The following is a 24,649-nucleotide window of genomic DNA, read 5'->3' as shown; positions in this document are numbered from 1 at the left end:
AGACACTGACTGAAAAAACATAACAAAAATCCAGATTTCCACTACACAGGTTAACAAAGTGAAGAAAGATGGCAGTGAAAAGCAAGGAATGCCAACACTCCTCTGGGGATAGTAGCTGGCTGGTCTGATGATGGACTTCAGCTCCTCTAATCTCTCATTAAGCAATTGCTGGATTCTAGTCTGAGCTCAATTAATTTTCTTTTACAATTGAGTGGAGGCAAACACCTTCAATATGCAATACACCCATCATACCACCCATCTTTGGCTGAGATGACCACAAGGAAACAATACCAGCCACCCTTGGGTGCAGGAGTGTGAAACTCTTCCAAATGAAAGCAACCAGCCTGGATCACCTACTCAGCCATCTGTAGCCAGAGAAACCACAGCAAATATTCCTTATACTCCTTCCACTATTACCCAAAAAAAAAAAAAAAAATTTTAAGACCACCAAAGTAAGAAATACTGACTGCTGACCAGTTACTTTGTGCCAAAGTGGATGCAGCAAGTAGTGCTTGCCTTGTGGTGAGTTCATGGGCTGCAGCAGCCTCCATGAGCCTGCTGGAATGTACAAAAAGCAAACAACACTGCACATATCACAGAGCTGCAACAGGATTTACATCTTGTTCTGACTGCAGTAAGTGCACAAGGGCAATTAATTATTTTCATCTGGTGGCAGGTCAGGCAAGGCCCAAATCCAGGCTTTACACATTCATCTTGCTGATGGAGCACATGCTAAAAACAAAACAAGCCACAGCCTCCAAATGAGCAACTGGCATCACAGAGTCTTGCTGCCTTTGGTTTTTTTAGGAACTGTCTTTTTTAGGAACTTCCTTTCATCTCAAACAGGTTTGTTGCTGCTTTCTTGGGTACACGGTTTACTACATTTTTAAACTTCTTCTGTTGTGTCAGTTCCAGTAAGTAGTTTAAAAAGAAAATTCTACCCAAGGCTGGAATCAGCTGTACCAAAACCTGATTTTGTTTTTGGTTTTATTTTAACAGCAGCTTACCAAGAATAACCAGGAGAACTCTCTCTTGAGAACAATAAAACTGCACTACCACTGAACTGACCTAACACCTACAAACCTCCAGCATCCTCCTGCAAAACCATGTATTGAAGCTTAAATGAGGAATCTTGGAGAAGAGAAATGAACAGAACCCAGAGACATTAACATCAGTTTTTATCAGGCTTTTGCAAAATTGTTATTTACTGAATTAAACTCAGTAAATACTTACCTCTATAAACAAATCAGAACCCAAAGATTTAGTAAGACCTTGAAATCAGCATTGGACAACTGAAGTGCAACACAGTAACAATGACAGCATTAATGCAGAGATACTTTAATTGCTGTTTTAATGATACATCACATCTACTGAAGCTTTTAAAGATGTTTTTATTATGGTTTTATAAATTTTTATAAAACCACCAAAGCACTTTAAAGAATCATGCTTTCTTGTGTAATACATAAAACTAATTTCATACTGTGCTTCTGAAAGTCTATCGTGCTATTTTTCAAGTTATTTTACAGATGGCACATTTAGAAAAAAAAACAATGGAAGTATGAATTTCTAGTGACTGCAATGCAACAAGGCATCCAAACCAAGGTGTTTCATTACAACTAAGTTAAAGTGTGAGTGCATTATGTAATAAACAATAGCAGTTTGGTCATTTCATCTTAATTCTGTTTACAACAAAACTAACATTTGTGCTTCACAACCTAAGATCCCATAATATAAACATAAGTTCTCTGCTGTAAAATTTCCAACAAATTACTGTCCAAAAAGAAAAACATATCTAAAGCAGGAGACCAAATCTATTCACTCTCCTCAAGAATTGCTATATTTAAGACTAATATGACATACCAAACACAATAAGGCACAATGGGTGGTACAAACAAATGAATACAGTTGTCCATGAAACTTGTTCTCTTCCACAAATACTAAAATATGTACCGCTCAAGATAAATTTTCTCTTAAAAATGAAATACATCATCTTGTTATGAAAGTCCTATACAAAAATTTAAAATTTACACCATCTGAGCTGCCAAAAAAATAAAAAAGTGTATCGATTTCCCACAAAACTATATTTCTCACCAGCACATCCAGCCACTGGGAAGAAGATATCCCAGCACTCTGGAAAAAAAAAAGCATTATTTCCCCTGTGTTTAAGACAAAAATATTGTATTCTGCATACAGTAGTGTATTAAACTTAAAAAAGCCTAGGACTATTAAAATTACAATATTGATTTGGAAATTATTGGTTCACTGCCTGGATGAAATAAGGCACTTTCTTCCAGCGGGCTGCACTTTTCGTGTGTATGGAGACGATGAATCAGGTTCTGGTTAAAAACAAAAAGGGGCTCAGTGAGGTCCCAGGAGACGACAGGAACATTTCAACAGCAGGGGAAGACACAGGAGGTAAAACCTGGAGATGGAACTCTACACAGAAGTGGTCACTCTGTCAATGGCATTATTGACCTCGTTTTTGTTTGAATCCAGTCCTTTAGCAGCATTCATATCATTCCGTAAATTCTCCACTGTCTTTTTCATGTTCTTTAATTCTCCAGGGTGTGGAGTGGCTCGCCTTAGAAGTGTTCTCTAAAAATAAACAGTGCAATAAGTGGTTTTGCCTTTGTCTCTCTAGAAAAACAACATACACTGACAAGGCTTCAGCATTCACATACCAAATAGTAAGTATCAATTTTTTTCCTTTTTCCCCCCCTTTTCCTTTTCAAACTACAATGTTCTGTGCTGAGCATTACTTTAAAAGCTACTTGTTTATGAAGACAGCAAAAGAAGTTGTAAGAAGTCTCTAAGAGCAAATTTTGTCCTCCTTTGGACTACTAATCTGAAAGCCACTCATGTGAAGTACAATTACAAGTTATAAAGTGAAGATTCTTTCATAACTATACTTGGGGATTTTTTTCTCCCCAAAGCCACACAAGTGATTTAAGATCACACTTAAAACATTCATCTGATTTTGAAAGAATCCCACAAGATCTCTTTACAGTTTTAAACAGTGTTTGTGTGGAGCTCCATTTGCCTTTCAGCCCCACCACACAGTCTGGTTCTCCAGTTAATTGAGAACAAGCACCTTGAGAGGGAGCATTTCTCTCCCACCTTAGACAGAAAAATGTATATCATTGTGCTGAAACCTTTACAAGGAAAACAAGATTCACAAAAACTCCAGTTAGCATCCAGTCTGGAGACAACAGAACACCACAAATACAATACAGGTATAATACATGTATACATGCAATTACTTTTTAGTGGCATGCATGTAAACTGTGCAGAGAACAGCAGAACTGATGACCCATACATGGGTGCTTTGGTCAAGACTGCTTTGGAAATGTGGCCTTCCTTCTCCTCAGTAAGATCATAAACTTTTTCCTCTAGTAAGGTCCTTGCCTCAAATCAGACAAATCAAGCACTTATCTTCAACACCTGAGCCCTCACTACTCAGGACATTCTCGGGTTGGCAGGGCTGTTCAGCAGCAGCATTCTGAACTCCCTATCAGTCAGTGAACCATGTCTGTTAAGAGACATTTTGTTTCTGCTGCTCTGGAGTAAGCAACTACCTTACTTGCTCATTTCCAAACTAAATTAAGAGTTTTTGCAGTTGCTTTTTAAACTAAAACAATCCAGACAGTGCCCTGAAGTACCTCAACTGAGATCTAATGAGGACCACCAGCAATGTTTAGAGCATCAGAGCACTCTGAAAACATGACTGAAGCAGTGTTAATCTTTACAAGGAGTTTTAATTGTTAATAAAAGCTAGTAAAACTACAGATCGTGTTGTGTTTTGATCTTCAGGATATGCAGAGCCCAACTTAATGGAGAGGTCTTATAAGTACAGTGACAGATGTTCCCACATCCTTTGTTTAAGTGGGAAACTAATGAGCAACATTCCTGCTGTTTATGGACACTATGGTTGGTTCAATGCAAATGATGGAGTTAAAAAAAAAAAAAAAAAAAAAAAAGAGAGAGAGAGCACAAAAGAGATTGGACATAGAAATTAGAGAGACAAACAATAGCAAACTTAATGGAGACACATGCCAGAGTGCTGGAATCCTAAATTAGACCCTATATACTTTCAGGCAGTAAAGCTTCACAGATGCAGAGAAAGATCCTATCTTCTTTCTGGAAACAATACATCCTGAGCAGACAGAGGAAAACAAAGCAAAACAGAAGACTGTCCTGCATCAGAATATGAAAGTTATATTCAAAGCAGAAAAAACAAAGGCATTTAAAGTCAACATAAAAAGTTTCAGCAGCCAACATGAACAGTTTCTTCTCCAAATGTACACACAAAGCATGCAGTCCAAGCTGAAATATTTACAGCAAGAATGCTCATAGACTTTTTATACTTCTGCATTAATGCCACAATGTCTGGAGGTATCCAAAGGCTTGGAAAACATACCATTTCGTTTTCCTCTTCATCTTTTTCATCTTCTAAGAAGCGAATTGCACTGACTCTGTTCACTGCCCGCTCATTCCATGTTTCATCTGACATCTCATTTACCAAACTCTCCAATGCACCACATCGTGGTAGGTTATCTGTTAGAACAGGAAAATGTACCTCAAGATTCACAGCAACATGCACGTGAAGTCACACCACCAACATGCTTTATTGTTCGTAATTGCAACATCTGAACAATCACTCACATATACTTACAAGTGGCTATTTCTACTGTTTTTGGAAGGAAACAGAACTTGCATTAGTTTTCTGTTATCAAGTACATACACTAAATGGTTTCTGTATAAATTAGGTATTTCTGTACTTGGACTGTTTCAGAGTTCTGGTTATACAATTTAACATACTTGCCACTATACATGCTTTTCTTGTGGAATGTGGCTGCCAGCTGACATTAGCCAGTTCCCTAAGTAGCATTCCATAACACAGGATCATTGCTTTTACTAACCTCATCCTTTCACTATCGCTAGGCACACACATCCAGCAATCTAAATTCCACACCTTCTACACTTGAAGCCACAAGATTCATCTGGAGAGGAGGAAATCTAATTTCTAGTAGTAAGGCCTTTCAAGAAAGTCAAGTAAACCTGTCACACTTCTTGAACTAGCTTAATCCTCTCTAAGTCCAAAGTACAATTATTTTAATTCTTAACTATTCTTAAAATCCAGGAGCTGAAAACAGAGACATTTCTACACTCCTACTGTTTTAATGGTTTCTATTTGCTCCAGCCATATATGATTGAAACACTGTAATTAAGCCTGGGTACGTACAATACAGATACCCACAGCTGAATTTTTCTCCTCTGGCCCCTTTGTACTCAGTGGAGAAGAATTCACATGATTTTCTTTTAAAAGTCCATTCTTGGATGGGATAAATCACTCTCCAGTCATTACAGCAGAAACTTAAACATTAGCTCAGATCAATCTCCTTGAACATTCACATACAGCTCTAAAAGCTTGAGGAAAAAACATTCAGAAGTTACTGGAGCAGCAACACAGCGAACAAAAGAGTTTATGGTTCCACCTGGCCCAGGGGCAAGTTTCATCACAAAATGTAAAAGCAACTTATACTGCAATTCTACACTTGTTAATGAATATAATAAAGTTACTGTACGGTACCTCTGCTTGAAAGAAAATTAGCTTGCTAAAAAGTAAAAAGTCCACTGTTTACTATTTGCAATGCCATTTATTTTGCTGATAAAGAGATTGAAGATGGAAAGCCACCATTTTTCCATACATATATGTATATAAGATGTATAATCAATGTACACAAATATGGACACCACTACTGGGCCCACTGGCAAGCCTCAAAATAGGGATATGAGTAATTCTTTTCTGTTCCAGATCTGTATTTTATTTATTGTAGCTGTCACTGTATTTTCAATAACATCCAGTGCCAAGTTTTAAAGTCTTCTGAAGACTAATAGGATAACAGAAAAAAAGGTCTAATATTGAAAATTCAACCAGAACTTCGCTACTTTGCTCACTAGAGCTTATGCACGTTTTACAAACCTTTATGGGACAACTCGGTAAACAAAGAAGTAATAATTCTGTACATAATGAAAAGCTGACTGTAGGCACTTACCTTGGCAACCAGAGTCAGAAGGCATTTGAGGAAGTAATACACATGTTAAAATCTTTTCTCCTGTTTCAGGGTCTGTGTCAGTCTGAAATGTCAGCAGAGGTTGGGACTGGTTATCAGACAACCACAAAGCCTTCAGCCTTAATGTAGTCAGTGAAATGGGAAGATACGTCAGCCTAGTTCAGAAAAGGAAAGTAAAAAAGTCAGGGCAATCCCTGGGAGTCTTAATAGATGGTCATGAAGTCAACTCAAGTATACATTGTTGAGCTGGAACAAACAGGATTGAAATTATTGCCTCTAATAGAAGGCATTGCAGTAGTCATCAATTCCAACTACTCCATTCTTAAAATAAAAAAAAGAAAAAATAAAAAGAAAAAATAAAAACACAACAAACCTGTAGCTTAACTTTATTATAACTTTAAAATCCTCTGAAGCTGAAAACCAGGTTAAACTATGCTGAGCTTTCTCTACTGCAGTAAAGTGCCCTGGAAGGCAGACAGCTGCTTCCCATCAGGAGCTTTACATGTGAACAGTGGCTAGAACAGAAATAGGTAAGGGCCTGTGAGACAATTACATTGCATAGATGAGACACCATTCGCTTTTCTTCTGTTTTGGGGTTGTTTTTTTTTATTTAACTTCCTACTAAGAAGCTGAACTAGTTTATTCTTTAATCCACTCATTTTTGCATGCTGATGTTTGAAGCACTAAGATTTGTGAGAAGATGCAAGGTCAAAGTGGCCTTCCTTGTTACTCACACTGCATGCTGAAGATACAACACTCAATATTGGTGTCACTTGACATTACACCCTGGTAGCTTCACCTGAAGCTCTAGCCAGCTTCTAGCTCTAGATTCTCAGTTTTAATACAGAAATATATAAATCCAGAGGGTTTTTTTTAAAAAATCCAATTTCTTCCTCAGGGTCAAAGTAATCCAAAAATCACACTCACGACAACACACAATTTATGCTACTTTTGGCCCAGAGGGAAGACTACTTTGACAATTTCAACAGTAACACAAACATGAATATCATAACTTTTTTATTATTCTCTTCTTAGACATAGTATCTTTTGCTATCAAAAAGAATTAGGTAAATACAGCAAAAGCACATAAAAATACAAAAATCTCTTGCCTGTTTCCAGCAACATCCAGGACATGAAGTTCAGTGGCCTGTGAAATTTCAGAGGGAATTCGAGATAATCTGTTGTCACGTACAGAAAAGACGTTAAGACTGCAGCAGCCCCCAACCTACATTTGAGAAGAGGGAGGAAAAAAAAGCAAGTGTGGTTTTGTTGCAGTAGCACAGTGTAACAAAGGCATGCAGTGCAGGTCACAAAGTGTGTCACAGCACATTCAAGTTACAATGCCTGCCAGACACTTCCCCCAAAGGTACAGACTGCAAACAAGTGTCAGCTTCCAAGAAGTTTGACCTGAAGCAAGTCTGTAGGAGCACTGTCTTGAACATCAGTATTGGCAAATAATGGATAACTTGACATATAGGTCACAATCTAGCTACCTTTCAGAGCCTTCCACACCCAGAAGAAACCAGTAACCACACAGAAGCTACTCTGCCCAACAATCACAAAAAACCTTACACTTAACATTTTCTAGCTCTACATTTTACATATTAATTCATTCTTTCCTCATTCTTTCCTCCTTGATATCCAAGCAAGTGCAACGGGCCTTGAAGCAAAGCAAAATGCTAAATATACCAATCGACTCCCAAAATTTGTTGAGTCCACAAAGATTAATGAAGAGCTCACTACAAGCAGAACACTGAGTAAAATCTTTGATGCCCCAATTCATTAGAAGCACCTAATTTCAACACAATTCCCACAAGAACTGGCCTTGTTTAATCTATTTTCATCTAATATCCTCTGTCTCTATCAAATTATCCAAATATAAGCATTTGCATTCTTTGGGTGCAAAGATGGGATTTTTCAGTTTTACCTTTAAAAATCTACATCTTGCACCAAAAGTAGCAGCTTTCAGAAAGACAAACCCCCCACATCTCATTGAAAAAAAAAAACTCATTACAACTTTATGCTCCAGAGGGAACTTCTATAAACAGGAAGATTATTAGTTGTAGCAACTCAAAAGCTGCTTCAAGTAACTCTTTGTTGCTATTAACAAAGGAAACTTACCTTTGTTTGCTTATCATACAGAGTTTCAAAAAGCACTGTTGTTTGTTTGTCAGTTCCAAAACTCACCAGAAGAAGGGGAAAAAAGATTTTTCTTTTCTTACTCCAAGTAATAGAGGCAAAATATCCCAATGCCTTAACTTCAAGTTAAGCGGACTTAGAAACTAATTATAGAGTTAGAGTCCAAACTAAACACAGTGAAAAATCTCAATTCAAAAATTAGAGGACATCTATAGTGACATACATCTAAGAAGGTTCTCCTCTCACACTATAGCCAATATGTAACTATGCTTTGGCCAGAAGTCCCCAAAACTAAGCTGAAATTATTGTGTTCTTGTTAACTGTCAGTTGTGTCTTTGCAAAACCCACAATTCAGTCCAAACCCAAGACTGAGATTACAGACAAATAGCATAAAATATTTTAACTAAAAAAAACCAGCGTTGATTTAATGTTCACTATTTACTAAGGAAAAAGCCACTTTTAAAGGATGTAACTGTGACTCACAAAATAAAACAAATTGAGCATTTTCATTCCACTCACCTTCCTTTGTATCATAAATGCTTTTTAATAGAAGAAAACAGCAATCAGCTGCTCAAGGCTTCTGATTCACAAGCTATTTACAGCAGAAAGTGCTATGTTCTTGACAAAACAAAATCTGTGACATTTCCCTTAAATCACTGCACTTTTAACATGCAGCTATTTCACAAGATTATCAGTTTTCCCAGCCCTGTGTGTGCAACAGAAGCATGAACCTTGCAAGCCATTTTAGCTTGTAAATCAAAGCCCTCAGAAACCAGCACTCAAGTAGTAAGCAAACATTTCTTGGTTCAAGAATTCTGCTCTTCACTTTAAAGCGTGTATAAATTCTTAAATAATGTGCCTTCACACGTTCACAGAACACAGTGTGATATTAAAAAAAATATATACACACTAAGTGTCTAATTGGTGTTGCTAACATGAGGAGCCATGAAAAGCAAGAAATACAATTAGGGAATGTTGATGAGCTGGCAAGTGATGCCCTCAGTGTACACAAAGTGCTCCCTTTTCATGAATGAAGTTTGTGTTACTCAGTCTTGGAGCATGGAGATCCAAATAAGTTAGCCAAACAAAAAAAGTAAAGCCATGCAGCCCTGATGAGACCAAAATTTCTATACTTTTGACAATGGAAAAATGCAGCAGTGGAATCAGGACAGCCTGAGTCATCATGCATTTAAAGCAGCTTAATGAAAGGTAATAGAACCATGGACTGAAGAATACTTACAGGGTTATCAATTTACCTGACCCATAATTTTCCAAGCGGCTAACAATTAAGAAAATACAAGAGATGTTCAATTTATTTTTCTTTATCCATACTGGACAAGAGCATGCCAACAAATGGAGACAGAACATACATTCTTCTACTGCCAAAGAGGGTTATAACTCCTAAATAATTTAAACCTCAGTTAATTTAACTTTGCTCTCTATCAGTCAACCGGCTGCTGTTCAAAGGTTTTGTTTCATTCAGAGGTAGAGAAGATTTTTTATTTTAATAGGGTAGTAGGGTATATAAAAAAGAGACACTGAATTTTTTTAATGAAACTGTTTTTAGAAAATGCAGACAGCATTTAACAAGCAGCACTGAGTGAGATACCACAAAGAAAAGAAAGACAAGCTGACAGTTAAAGATCAACTAAAATCTTTGTCGTTTTGAACAAAGATGGCACCCATCCAGCAGTACAGAAAGACATCAGATGCAATGTTTGAAAACCTAAACATGAAGCTATACCACGGAGGCAAAGTGTACACACCACATGGCATGCAGAAAGGAAAACACTGTTGTGGCCACCATGAAGTTACACGGTATCAGAAGGTCGCTGGTTTGCCTCAGAGTGGCTAAGTGAGGAAGAGCCATGCTTTCCAAGGGTCACATGCTCACAACAAACTGTGCCAGACCACCACATTTGCAGCAAGGACACAGCTGAGGCCACAAGCCCATTCACCAGTTAAGCACACACTTCATTTCCAGCACAGACTTCACTTAATGGGGACAAGCATGTGCTTAGTTCTAGGCACATGAGTAACTGTTCCAAGGACTGGAGGCTTAAAGAAGTCCTCACACTCTTCTGTAGTGAGCAGGACATCAGGAAAATATCTCACATGACTTGTGCATGCCTAAGTCGTACTCCTGAGACTTAGTTCATTTTAGCAACTTTAGTTTAAGGGTTATGACTTGTCACATCACGCCAACTCCAAAGAACAATGAGCCTAGACAGAGGAAAACCACAAAAACAAAGCCCACAGGTGAGTCAGGCAGTAAATGGTCATTACTATGAAGTGCTAATTTTAAGATCATTGGTACTATGAAGATGGAACAAAACTACATATTTGCATTCAGGTGGGCTTGATTGTCACTAGGAGACCTCTGGATTCCACACAAAACTTCAACCCTTTAAACCCTTTAATGGATGATCTTATTGCTCTTTTCTTCTATCTCAGTCAGAGGCTCATCTTTCTAACAGCTTTCTCATTCTGGGGAAACAGTAAGGCTTGGACAAACATAGACAGAAAGTCAGCTCAGTTGCTAAAACTCCCCCCATGTTCTCATCATGACCAGCATTTAGCACTTCACTCTCCTGATTTTTGCCATTCATACACCCACTACTATCCATCTCAGACAGTCCTCCACAAACTGCAAGTCTTAACAGAATGCTTCTCTGCTGGTGTTTCTAATGACTCTAAAGTAGATCTGTTTACTACTCAAAAGCTACAAATCAATTCTGCTGTCCTTTACCAGTTAGCATCTTTCACACAGCTATGAGCAATGCAAAAAGAATACATTATGACAAATACTGTAATGATCAGTCTTCAGTTGTCATGTGAATAGCTAAAAGTCCAGTGACACATCTCTTTTATTTAACTCTCAAAACAGCTGTCAGCACCAAAAACTCTCACAGACTTATACAAGTCTGATAAATACAGTGGTAATTTAAACACAGCTCCTCTCGTGTTGCAAAATCTTTTCCAGCATGTTATATCCAAAATTTTGTTTGGGTTCAAAGTAAATAAAGTCAGAATTTTCCTTAGTTCCACATAAAGTATATTAATTCTTTAACTGCAAGCACAGAATACACTTAGGGGTGGAAAAAACTGCCCAATTCATTATTATTAACTATTATTCTGTTGCTATTATTAACTTTAAATTGGGTATGAAAATCTTCAGCAAACTCACTTCAATACCTCCTGCACCACTGGTGAACAATAGGAGAAGAGCTCACTAAGACAGATTCTCAACCCTCTGACACAAGACAAGTTTTCCTGCACATTTCCTTCGTGCCCTTTTTTTTTTACCTCTTGAGACACACATACTTCTACAGAAATGAAGAAAGAGACAGGACATCAAAAGTTAAAATCAAGAAAAACAAAGTGGTCCCTACTCATTTAAAAAAAAAAAATTAAAAAGTACAGTTATTGCCAAAAAAAAACCCTGTAGTTTTACCTAATGGAGTAATAATTCTCACAATATACCTCAGAGCCAGGAAGGACACGTTACCAGATCTCTGCTGGGTGTAAAGACTCATTAACAAAAGCATATAAACTGGAAAACATTCCAAGGAGGTTATTTATGCAAGTGCCAAAATCAACACACCGGTTTCATCAGCATTCCTGTGCCAGGGTGGGATTTCAATACCAAAGAGTCACCAGGCAGGTCTTTCAAGTTTAAGGGAAAAACATTTCCAACTATGAACAGGTTTAGACATTCTCAGTTCTTGCTGAAGTCTGTTTTACCACTTAAGTCAGAGAGGCACTAAGCTGCAAAACGAGATGCTGTAGATTAAATCTGTCAGTGACTCAAGCCTTGGTCATACATTCAGTTCTTCCAGGTTTTACCTTTATCACCACACAATACAGAAGAACCTTTGAACCAGGAAGGTGCATTTGCATACAAACTCCTCAATAATCCCAAGACATTTTACACCAAAAGATAAAAGAATGGTCTTACAAGTGTGCCTTGAAGCCATCTTGCAATGTAATGGTTTAACACACTGACTCAAAATCCAATTCTCTTAAACTGTTAACAAAACAAAACCAAATCAACATCCTTCTACCCCTTCCCCAAAAAACACATACCCCACAGAAAAACTAAAACTCAGAGGCACATAATTTTCACCATCCTACCTATAAAAGTAGTCTTTGCTACAGGAATAATTCTGGCAACACCAAGCAGATACAAGAGTACAGGTACATGCACTCTTCTCTCCAGCTGAATTCTACTTTTTTCTACACACATTACAAGACTGTGTCTCTATCCCTCTCCAACAGAAACCAGTAACAGCCTGTCCCACACCCATTTTTTATCAGTATGAAGACCACGTATGCACAGCTGCTCTAGCACTCTGTAAGGCAGAGAAAGAATGGAAGAGCTAAGAAAAACATATAAAGGAAAAGATACTGAGGAAAAATATCTGCAGTGTATACTCTACTTCTGCATCCAACTCTGCTTCTGTGAGTTGGTACTCACAAGTACTAATTTTGTACAATACAAGTACTAATTTTGATGTGCAGAGGTCTAGACCCCAGTCTTGGCCATACCGTCTCAGGAAACACACAGAGGAGGCAGGGGTGTTTAAAATTACTTCTGTCAGAAGCTTGTGCTTCAGTTTTTTATGCTTTCTATTTGTAATATTATCAGCTTGGAATTCAAATGCACTGATTAAGAGTGAGATGACCCCGTAGTTAGAGAAGGGCTGACTTCCTTTAAAATTAAATAATAAAAAATTAAATATTGGTGGAGCAAAGCATAAAATCTTACTTTACATGTAATTTCGAGGCATTTGTTCTAATGAGACAGACACATTTTTGTGGACACCTTTAAAGGAAATATAAAAATTCTATTTCAAAATTGTTGATAGGGAGCCAAAGAGCTCTGCTTCCTCTGTTTCCCTGACAAGTTCCCTTGGAAACCACCCTCTCCCATTTTTATTTCCTGGACTTCCACAACACCCCAAAGCTCACCTGATTCCAGATACCACCTTCCATTTTCTCATTATTCGCCTTCTCCAAACACAGGCTCATGCCTGTCTTCATTCCACTTTTGTGCAGATGTCCCCCTCCCTCTCTCATGTGCACTGATGTTTTCTAGACACATTCTCATTCTTCACTTCACCCTTGGATATCCCCCAACTCCTTCACCAACTGAGCAACACATTCCACCTCTGAAAAATGTTGCTGGTTCCAAGCCTTCAGTATCTTGCACAGTTTTATTGCATCTATTGCTCTGCACTGAGCTCCTGACCCCCCTACACCCCCAAACAAACACACTCCATATTCACCCTGCTTTACCTGCCTCTGCAGCTGAGCCTTCTCCTCTTGCCTGCTCCTGTCCCTGCTTCTTCCAAGCACACTGATTGCCCTTATGCACAACCTCCAATACCATATATTCCATTAACTGAGAAAAGTGCTTACACACTACACAAGCTATTAATGGTCAATCTGGAAATAAACTGTACCAGTAAAACTTTCCATGCAAAACACAAAACAGTTCTGCTCAAAGGTGGAGTGGACATAAAATTGCACATGCCTCAAGTACAGGTATTTTAGCAAAGAAAGTCTTCTGCTGAATGAACACAAGATCAGAAAAATATTAAGCTATTAGAGAGCATCCAAAAGAGGGCAACAAAGATGGTGAAGGGCCTTGAGGGGAAGCTGTATGAGGAGCAGCTGAGGTCACTTGGTCTGCTCAGCCAGGAGAGGACTGAGGGGAGAGCTCACTGCAGTTACAGCTTCCTCATGGAGGAAGAGCAAGGGCAGACCCTGATCTCTTCTCCCTGATTCTCTGTTGATCAGTGGCAGGACCTGAGGGACTAGCCTGAAGTTGTGCCAAGGGAGGCGTAGGCTGGATATTACAGAAAGGTTCTTCACCCAGGGTTCTCGGGAACTGGAACAGCTCCCCAGGGCAGTGGTCACAGCACCAGCCTGACAGAGCTCAGGAAGTGCTTGGACAATGCTCTCAGGAACATGGGGTGACTCTTGGGGTGTCCTGTGCAGGGCCAGAAGGTGGACTCCTGATGGGCTCCTTCCAGCTCAGCATATCTTATGATGAAAACTGCTAGCACATACCAACCCAATAAGTCCTCTCAGGGTCTTGTCTCTTGCTAGCCATCATGCAACCTGTCCGGGTAAGCCCTGTCACAAGTCTTTGTTCAGAACCAGAAGCACCACAACAGGGAAGACACTGTTTTGCTAGAAAAGCTGCAGTCCTCACATGTCACACCTCACCTTCCCTCAATTAGGTGACTGGTCTGTTGCAGCTCAGACCCAGGACACTGGAATTGCTGCTGCCAATGCCACAGCAGCATCCTCTGCCCCTGCTTGATCCTTCTTCAGACAATCAGCTCTCCCCTGTCTCTTTGCCGCCTCACTTCCTTCTCACACCTCCTTCCTAAGCTGTCCAAGCTCCATAAGGAAGAGAGCCAGAGCTGATACTCCTCTCAATTTCCATCCACTGGCTGTCACCTGAGTACATAACCCTCCTGCTCCTTAACTGACTGAAAATGGAGAACAAAAGCTCAGAGCCACATGTTAGATAGGAAAACTAAGAGGGAGAATTACTTGGATAAAAATTACAGAGAAAAAGTAGTACAAACAGAACCAACTCACAGATCCATGCTCCAGTCACAGGATGCTGCTTTCCCAACTTCTTTCCACAATTTACTGCTGAACTAAACTTGTAAAGCCTTCATTATATTTTGTTTCACAACACAAACTCTAGCCTCATTTCATTCCACATACTGTTACAACAGACAAGAAGTCCTAGTGCTTATAGCTGTAAAATTTGAGGTATCTTGGTCACATCAGGTCCTTATATTTAAGGGCAAAAGTAGTCCAGAGATCTCCAACACCGAAAACACTATCAAGACAGTCACTGAGCCACCTTTCAGAGTATGAAACCTCCCCTTTGATATTGGTCACAGGAGTGAGGTGAGGAAGAGTGTGGCAGTAGTTTCATACTACATGCAGAAGAGACATATTGGTGTTGCATTCACCCTACCAGAACTCCAAGTCTTCAAGTAGTGCAGGACCTGACATCCATACTGGGAATTACCAGTTAAAAGCAAATTAGACTCAAGTTAGTTACAAGTCAATCAGATCCAAGCCTTTCTGTTCAACTGCAAAGCCATTTTGCACTTCCAAGCCAACAAATCACTACAGTTCAGATCTAGTGAACAAATTTCTGGTTGTGATCAGTTTGGAAAGAATACCCACTGGACCAAAGTTGCCTGCTACTTCTCATAGGCATTTGAAATCAAGAGTTTTCTGTTTCTACAATGTCATCTGCACAAAACTTACCTCTTTGGGCAAAGATGTTAATTTGTTTCTATCAGCATTCAAATTGTTCAGCTTCTTTAGTTTTCCAATGCTCTTCGGCAATGACTGTGCCAAAAAAACCAAAATAATATACAAACAATTAATAAATAGAGTCAGGAAAAACCACTTAACTCGCTTTTAAAATTAATTGACAGTCTGATCCACTTTCAAAATTGAAGTGTAGTCAATCCTCATTACTGCCAGACTTTCCAAAGAAGATCCAAAGGTTTATATTGCAGAACAAGTGTCTAGGAATGTCAGTTTCTAACACAAATTCACTCATTAATTATCTCTGCACTACAATAATAGACACACAACAGCTGTGTACAGAATGCATGTACGGTAGGATGTATTATCTAACTTGACACTCCCAAATTTGCTTCTCAGTTAGCTATCTCCTAACTCAGGTGCTATGAATTGACTGTTGGAGAGGCATCTTCTCAACAGTCTTAAGCTTCTAACTCAGTGAAGTACCAACTGAGCTTAAATGCTCAAACCTAGTTTATTTAAAGACAGCTACTATCCAAGTGTCAGTGTCACATGAAGTTTCAAAATAATGGAAGAAAACACCTAACAGAAGGAATTCTAAGATTTTATTTTAATTGCCCACATATCATATTTAACACCTGTCTAGAGCAGATCAGCAGAGCAAGGAGCAGTACAAGTTCTGCCGTGCTCAGGGCTTCTATTCATTTCCAGCAAGACTGATCTAGATAACACACAGCAAAAACTGGCAATAATGCAATACAGCACAAACCCCTGCATCAAAAACACTACTAAGTAAGCGATACCTGCACGCCACATGCTCACTGGTCATGAGAGACTCAAGAGTGTGTAATTGCTTAAGCATTTGAAGGGTGGATTGTTACTACACACAACATGATCTCCACATTTATTTAACAGGTAAGAAATAAAATGCATTTAAAGGAAATGCACTGCTTAGCAGTAGCAAGGGTGAGTAACCTAATGAGCTAAGTGATTCAGCACTTAACAGCAGCTCTTATTACCACCTGCCATTTGAGCAGTCATGACCATGCATACCTGCAGTTGGTTTTCTGTGAGAACTAGTTCAGTAAGGCTTTCACAGTCTCCAATGGAATCAGTTAGTTGGATCAGCTTGTTCTGATCAACCTTCAAGATGGACAGCCTCCGCAATTTTCCTGGACAGAAAAAACAACATGGATTTTTAGTCTAGTATCTTCCAATACCTTTAATTACATAAATTTTTACTGCTGCAAAACTTCCAGAAATCTTCTAAAACAATGAAATTTTTTTAGGTAAAATAAAAGAACCCAAGCACTGCTTCACTTAGTGCTTGCACTATTTGTGCAAGTTTTAATATCACTGAATTCATACTCAATATAAATATTCATGGCCAACATTTAAGTATAATAAATTGTAATAAAGTTACAATCTGAATGATATCCCATGTAAATATCAAGGATGTGTCTGCCCAAACGCCTATAAACAAATGAAAATTATCTGTTTGTCCTCAATTATAAAATGTTTATTAAGAAAGGAATGTTCAGAAGATCACCTACACCTAATCAGCCACAGTGAGACCATCTTGCACTGAAGTGACAGCCCAAACCCAAACAGGATCAAGGTCTTTTTGTCCTCACACAGAACCTAAATAGTCGGACAGGAAACCCAAGTTTATTCTTTAGATGAGAAACCAAACTTCTCTGAAGGTGATTTTCTCATGAAGAACAAAATACTGTTTCAGGGCAGAAAATTCAATTCGTTCTCCTCCTTTGCATCAGAATGGTCGGTGCAAATATTGACTCAGCCAGAGCCCATAACAGAAAATTCAGGAGACAACACTAGGTGCTGATACCTCACTGCCATCCCTGTGTGGTCTAAAACAGCTGTAATAGTCCAGAGTATCAAATTCACTGATGATGCTAAATCATGAAGAGATGTCTGACACACAGAAAGATAGCAACCTAAACAGAAACCTGAGGTTTAGCACAGAGAAGTGCAGAGCTCTGAACACAGACAGAAAAAACCTATGCACCAGCACAGGCTGGGAAGTGAAATGTAAAAGTTATACAAGAGCCCTGCTAGAAAGGACATGGATACTATGGTGAGCACCAGGCTGAATACTAAACAGCAGTGAGCTCTTGTCAGAAACAAACACCAACTAGACTACATTAGAGTTATAGCCAACAGACCAATGGAAGTTGCTATATCCTATCAACCTGAAATTAGTAAACTACACCTGTACAATCAGTCTCAGTTTCTTGTGATGTCCTGTATTCCCCCTCAACTCCCCTGTTCAAGCAATGGAGGTCCTGATAGTAGGAAGCTATCAGGATAGCCAGAGCACACGTGAGCTGAGGCTGAAGTAGCTGGCTTTGTTGACTCCCACCAAGAGACAGCCACGGAGGCACTGGGAGCTGCCCAGAACCACTGGCAGGGCAGTTATGGACATGACAGAGCCAAACTCTCCTCTGCAGGGGCAGGTGAGGCAGCAACGGCTGCAAACTGCAGCATGGGTGATCCCATCTGGAGCTCAGGAGCAGATTCTTCAGTGGGAGGTGGTGCAGCACTGGCACAGGCTGCCTGGGGGTGCTGGAGCTCCATCAGAGCTGTGGAGACTGAGGAGACACGGCCACAGCTGACCTGAGCCACTGGTGCTGGTGAGAGCCCTGCTTCAAGAGCTCTACAGATCCACCAGCCCCACCAAGGATTCAGGGATCAGCTGGGCAAGACCCAGGAACTTCCACAGAGACCAGCAAGGCTCTCTTCTGCCAACAAGTTCCATCCAGCCAGGTGTGTGGGCTGCTGACTTTCAGCTCCGTTTCTGATGTACACCAACTGTACTGGCCAGCACACGCCATCAGAGGGCTGCTACAACTCCCTGTCAAACACATTGTAGGTAGCTGTAGGACCCACAGTTGTCAGCCCACTCCTCCAAGTCTAACTTCTAGAGAAACCTTTCTTAGTCTTATATAGAATATACAGGAAGGGGGAAGGTTTGACCACTCTTTTCCAAATGTTAAACATAGTTAAACCATATTCACGAGTTCTCCTTCCCCTGCACCTTTATTTTGGGGGGTTTGAAAAAAAAAAAAAAAAAAAAGCCCTCTCAAGGAGAAGGCATACTCCTACAACATGGAACTTTCCAGAAAAACAGCTGATGAGTAGAGGAAAAAAAAATGCTTGTTTGTCTACTTGCCACAACTACTGTATGGGTAAAAAACATACACCTTAAAAAAGGCACTGGTAATGCTGCAGGAAACATTCTTCAGATACTGAACCCAATCTAAGAGGTCAGAGACAGAAAGGTTGTAGTTCGAATCCTCAAGGCAAGGATTAATGTGCTGCAAGGCAAAGAGTCTTCCACTAGGTTCAGTAGAGGACTAATCACATTGTCCAGTTGAAGATAAATACACATCACCATTCAAAATTCTGTACTTTTTGTAGTGATACTTTCAGCCAGTCTTATCACTTGACCCACAGCATGTTACAGGCTAAAATTTTACACTGTTAAAGAGTTCTGATGGTGAAATGGATACAATGGGACTGAAGGGACATATTAACATTTATCTTGTTTGGGAGGTATCAAGTGAAGACTGAAAGAGAATTATTAGGGAGTCATTATGCAGACAATTAAAATGCAGCATTAATAGAGCTATGCATTTGCTATTATGCAAAAGGAATAAAAACCAACATGAGACAAGCTCATTTCTTGCACAAGAAGACATTAAAAACCCAAATGACTTCCAGTTACAGTGGATTAAATGGTTCTGTGTGACAGCATTCACTTTGTACTCACCAATGCCATCAGGTAAGACCTGAAGTAAATTCTGAGAAACAAGCAAGTCTGTTAAAGAAGTCAGACCACTAATTTCTTCAGGAAGGCATTCCAATTTATTTTCAGAAACATCCAGACAAAGCAGGTTTTTCAGGTTTCCTACTTCCTGCAATACAAGGAAAAAAATTTAAGTCATGCCCAAACACGTAAGAAAGCACTTTGAAAAATGTACCATCACAATGAAATTCCACAAAGAAAAACAATTATCTGTATGACCTCTTAATTGGCCATTCTTTGTATGACCTCTGAAAGCAGAAAAAAAAGTAAATATTTACACTTTACGTATGATAAACTAACCAAGTGATTCAGTCACACTTTCTTATTTTAAATATTAAACTGGCTTCAGTAGTCAGGCAAGCTGTGCTGAGCACACCCAGGCAAGCACCAGCCAAACCTGGAGTTTTCCTCAAGTAAAGACTGCAGAGTTGGTTTTTTTCAGAATGGCAGATTATCAACCACCATATAATTAAAGTCTACCCCTCCCAATCAACCCTAGGCAAATTAGGATTAGTCTCTCTTGGCTGCTACAGCAACATGCCATGACATCCAGGGATTTCATATCTTCACATCTCCCAACTACAACAAATGTAGAAATAAGCACTGGGGGTGTTGCTCTAGCAGGAATATTTGAACTGCCAAGTTATACTGCCATCACCTACTATTATTAACAACTACTTAAGTTTTTATCATAGCAATCCAACCATTAGACAGAGAAATACCTTTGTCTCTATTAGCTATCAGAGCACCCCCCATTCCTCATGCACACAGACATCCCTATCCACACTTGAGGACAGATCTCATTTAGTCATCCAAATCACCTTTCAGAGAACAGAACAGCTGAGGAAGAAGTGCCTTTTACTTTTACATATATGAAATTTTCATATAGCAATGGCCTTGATTCTAACTTAAAAGATCAGTTATTTTACTTTTGAACTGTCTGTCCCTCAAGATCTTTCATTAAACACATACCCTTCCCTCAAGAAGATCTTTCATTAAACACATACCCTTTATCCTGCAAGTTCATCCTTTCAGCTTTGGAGAAAATACACAATAATGGCCAGTTTCAATAAAAATGGCAGCTGAAGCCACACTTCACCTTTTATGAGTGACCATCTCTACTTACTAGACCAAGCCAACAAAAACAAAGTCAACTAAACCCACTAACTTGTAACCGATTTACAAGACACACAGTTGACAATGAGATCCATACAGCAAGTAACAGCAAACTGCAGAAGGAACAGAAGAAAACAGGTTTTGACTTAGCTGTAAGGGAAAAAGAGGGAAGAGGAACCATCCCACATATTATAAAAGTTCTTAAGAAAGGGAATATAGAGTGCTATAAGCTTTAAATGCTAAGTTCCCTCATCCCATGACTGATGTCAGAAGGGGGATTTGCCTGCATAAATCAAAATTTCTATTTATGGCAACAGTTCCATTATTAAGTTCTTCCAAACGCCATGCTTAAATGGATGAAGATGACTACAAAAAAAAAGAAAAAGAAAAAAAAAGATTCATACTAAAAAATTTTAAAACTGTAATTCAGGTAGCTACACAAGGTGATGGTTAGCTCAGACAACTTACGGCTCCCTGATCTTATGGCAAGAACTATAAACAGAGGATGTGGCATCCTACAAACTGAACAATGTGCCTATTAGGAAACAATCCCTTTGTCAAAATGCTTAAAAGAAAATTTCTGACAATGTACAGTATCATGGCCAATCCCTTGCAGAGGAATTTTTCAAGAGAAAACCCTTACACACCCAAAACCAAACCCAGGTAAAGCAGACTGAGAAAAATATTCCATTTTAAAGCACTTCCCTATAGGAATGAATGAAAAGGTTTTCTTTCAAAAACATCTTCAAAACAGTAGCAGTAGAGCTCATTTTTACCTGAGGTATTTCAGCTAATTGGTTTCCATCCAACCAAAGGTCTTTAAGATTGAAAAGTGCACCAATTGTTTCTGGCTACAACATAAAAAGCAGCAAAGTTAAGTAGCATAGGAGTTTCAAGTAAAAAAAAATGGCCACCCCACAATTACAGTCTAAGTAAACCAATTCTTACTGCAAGCACTATTTAGAGGTACCTTGGTTAGAAGTAGTAAGGGCAACTGTAAGTATTTGGGAACTCCACCATACAAATTAATTACTATAGCTAATAATCTACCATTCTTTCCTGGCATGCACTAACAAATTGCCTGCACACCCCCTGACCTACTGAAAATCCATCCAACATTTACCTGAATCACCTTAAGGAGATGACAGATATATTTTTGGTAGATCAATCTGCAGTAATGTAGGACCTCTTGACCCTCAACAGTTTTGCCTCAGCCCTTTCCCAAAGATCCCTGCTCTCACTCTGGAAATTGAACTTTCATCTGTGCTTAGCCCATGCAGCTCCTGACACAAGTCCATGTGGTCATTGTAACTGGAAGGACAGAGAAGATTTTGTGTCCCTCCACTCCTTTTTATTTCCATAAAGAAAAGCTGTGCCATGCTCTCATTTTCTAGAGATCAGCTGCAGTTTTTTGAGTAAAGTGATACTGTACTGAACAAGACTAAACAGACATGAAAACACCAGCTCACTGTCAAAATTCATCTGTACCTATAAAATGACTCTCCCTCCATGCATTTTTCTTTCTTCAGCTTTGGACATCCTACAACCTATTTAATGTAAATTATGCATAAAACAAGTCCAATGCGCAGTTTCAGTGGTATGTTCTCTTACCAAATGATAAAGTTCATTGTTTCCTAAATCAAGTTCTTCTAGTCGCTGCAGCTGGGCAAGTGATCTGTGAGATGAGATAAATCAAAACAAAACCACATTAGACTAAAGCAACAGAAACCCCATGTATTTGAATAAGCTCATTTTACTGAAACTTGAATTTCAAATTACAATGTACTGTAGGCAGACAGTTATTTTACCAGGCACAGACTGTTTGCAGTAGTAGCTTACTGAAAAAATAATTTAGTTTGTCAGTGTAACTGTATGACCCTGAAACTTAAAACTTAGTATAGGCAATCAAATCATTACTTTTTTTTTTTCTTCTTTTTTTATTTTAACAATAAGTCCCCTGGGGTAGCAAATGTCACATACTTTATTATAGTTAGTTAGATTTAATTTTAGGGGAAATTTACAGTTATGCAACTGGATAAAAATTCCCAATAGTGATCACATAACTATGTGAGTCAAGACTCAACATCCATCATTTATCTTCTAAACATGATCCATCAATTTCTGAAATACTTCTGGTTTTAAGACTGCAAACAGAGGGTAGCACAAAAGGATGTAAAAAAAGTTCAAAGCCACAGACAAGATAGGGCCACCCTTCAAAATCAGGCTCACAGAGCTCTTGCTTACTTTCCCCAAAGCTGCACTAGCACGAAAACCAGAGAGAATTGTCAGAATTACTGACAGTCGAAATTTTCATGGAGCAATAAAACTGTCAACATTTTTGATAGCTTCATACTGACACTGCATGGCCAAAGTTAGCTAGCAATTCCTATCTTCTGACCACGGACATTAAAGTGTCTTGTGGCTCACTGCTATGAACAGCCACAACCAAGGCACTTGGGTAGACTGACAGGAAAAAATTACCCCAAAGCAACTGGGCAAGAGATTCTGATTAAAAAAAAGTTAAATCTTTTACAGTATCCATTAGATTACCTAAACAAGCAGAACAGGAGTCACCAACTCTTGCAAAAAGCAACCAGATAGTGAAGGAAGGAAGGAAACTCCTTCACTAGAGAAAGAAGAGGCTGCTCCCAGGCAGACAAAAGGATCCCCAAAGTATAAGATATCATATTAGTCTAACAAAAGACCACCAATTCCTCTGCCACAATACAGACAGTACAGAGACATCTAGACAATTTTTCCTCCAAAGAATCACAGTGGGTGAAGTCAGACTTCAGACATCAGTAGGCCTAGTTTGCTACCAAGGGTTTCATCTCCAGGTTTTAGAAGCTTTTGGCTACTCAGCCCTGAATACAAACACTTTTAAAAATGCTATAAAGGTCTAAAGTGAAAATCTCAGAGCTCTTACTGCTCTACTTTCAGAGTTACGAAGTTTCACCATGAGAACAACCCAAACCACCACTCCCACTGCAGATGGGCTTGTCCAACACACACAGGATGTGTTTGGTGATGCTGTATGTCATACAGAATACTTTTTTATTTTATTTATATTGTATTTATATAAAAATATGTAAAAATAATATCTTGGGGATAAATAATATCCCCACTATATATTAAATATATATATTTATTTATATATATTATTTTTTTATTTATACTTTACAATCCATGCAGACTGCAGGTTCCTGCTACTAATCAAGTACAATTAGAAGTAATGTAAGTAGATGTTGCTAAAAGAAGGCTGTATCTCACATTGTCAATTGGTTTTGAGTATTTTTTTCCAGCTGTCACTCGGTTTCATATGTTAGCAGATTTTAAGAATAAGAACATTTTATGTTAATATAATGAAACACATGCAATGTGACTTACTCAGGTAAATACGTCAGCAAATTTTCTCTCAGTTCCAGTGAAGCCAGGTTATAAAGACTAAAAAAAAACCCAAGAAAGCACATTTTAATACCATCTTACTTTTTATATTCCACATTCTATGAAGTGTGCATTCACACAGTTTAAAACAAGTTGCTACAAACTGATTTTTTGTTGATTTAATTATACCAGATCATCCTGTAAAAGGCAGAATGGAGAGACTAAGTTTTTGCTTGTTTCTCTATGGTACTTCAACAGATTAAAGCTTGAAAATAAACAGACAAAACAGAGATTTCCATTTGTTAAAAGGTTTGTAGCTGCAAGCTACTAAACAGAGTATGCTATATTCTATCTGAACTGCTTTTCCTTACTCACTGTCAGAATCTGGCAGGGGCTACCAAAGTTAGAGAGCACCAGGTAAACCCATCACTGTCCTAATGACAGCGTGCTCATTACTCTAAGTGACATTATGCTGCTAAGCGGCTCACTTACTCCAGATCCCAGGCTTTTACCAGCATCACCATAGCAACAGTCAGATTTCTCTGGGGTTTATTTATGACTAAATGGAACACAAGGAGTCAGACATTATCCCAACACTATAATCTGCTCTAATCCTCCGCCATCCCAGGGAAAAATGAAAATCAGATATGGTGACTTCAAATAAGTTTTCGACAACAGAATAATGTTCTGTCCTCCTGTGCAGGAAAGGGCGACAGTGTGCTAGGCCTTGAATAAAATCTAGATAAAAAACAAGAATTCCACTAAATTTGAAATAGATGTTAATTCTAAATTGTAC

General features: G+C 38.8%; 1 protein-coding gene across 1 annotated transcript in view; it reads right to left on the bottom strand.

The window, feature by feature from the left end:
* Window positions 1–1,371: 1,371 nt before the first annotated feature.
* LRRC1 (leucine rich repeat containing 1) overlaps window positions 1,372–24,649 on the bottom strand; it is a 70,165-nt gene continuing 46,887 nt past the window's right edge. Inside the window, exons 5-14 of the mRNA XM_041477496.1 lie at window positions 23,857–23,913; window positions 22,081–22,144; window positions 21,246–21,320; window positions 19,318–19,462; window positions 16,578–16,696; window positions 15,519–15,602; window positions 7,184–7,299; window positions 6,057–6,229; window positions 4,418–4,554; window positions 1,372–2,595 (exon numbers count right to left, since the gene is read on the bottom strand). Coding sequence (XP_041333430.1) covers window positions 2,437–2,595; window positions 4,418–4,554; window positions 6,057–6,229; window positions 7,184–7,299; window positions 15,519–15,602; window positions 16,578–16,696; window positions 19,318–19,462; window positions 21,246–21,320; window positions 22,081–22,144; window positions 23,857–23,913 — 1,129 coding nt within the window. The 3' untranslated portion in view covers window positions 1,372–2,436. The remainder of the gene's footprint in view (window positions 2,596–4,417; window positions 4,555–6,056; window positions 6,230–7,183; window positions 7,300–15,518; window positions 15,603–16,577; window positions 16,697–19,317; window positions 19,463–21,245; window positions 21,321–22,080; window positions 22,145–23,856; window positions 23,914–24,649) is intronic.

This window comes from Pyrgilauda ruficollis, unplaced genomic scaffold (genome assembly GCF_017590135.1).
Source record: "Pyrgilauda ruficollis isolate IOZ18807 unplaced genomic scaffold, ASM1759013v1 scaffold40, whole genome shotgun sequence".
NCBI lineage: Eukaryota > Metazoa > Chordata > Aves > Passeriformes > Passeridae > Pyrgilauda > Pyrgilauda ruficollis.
This window is presented reverse-complemented; position numbering and strand designations above follow the sequence as displayed.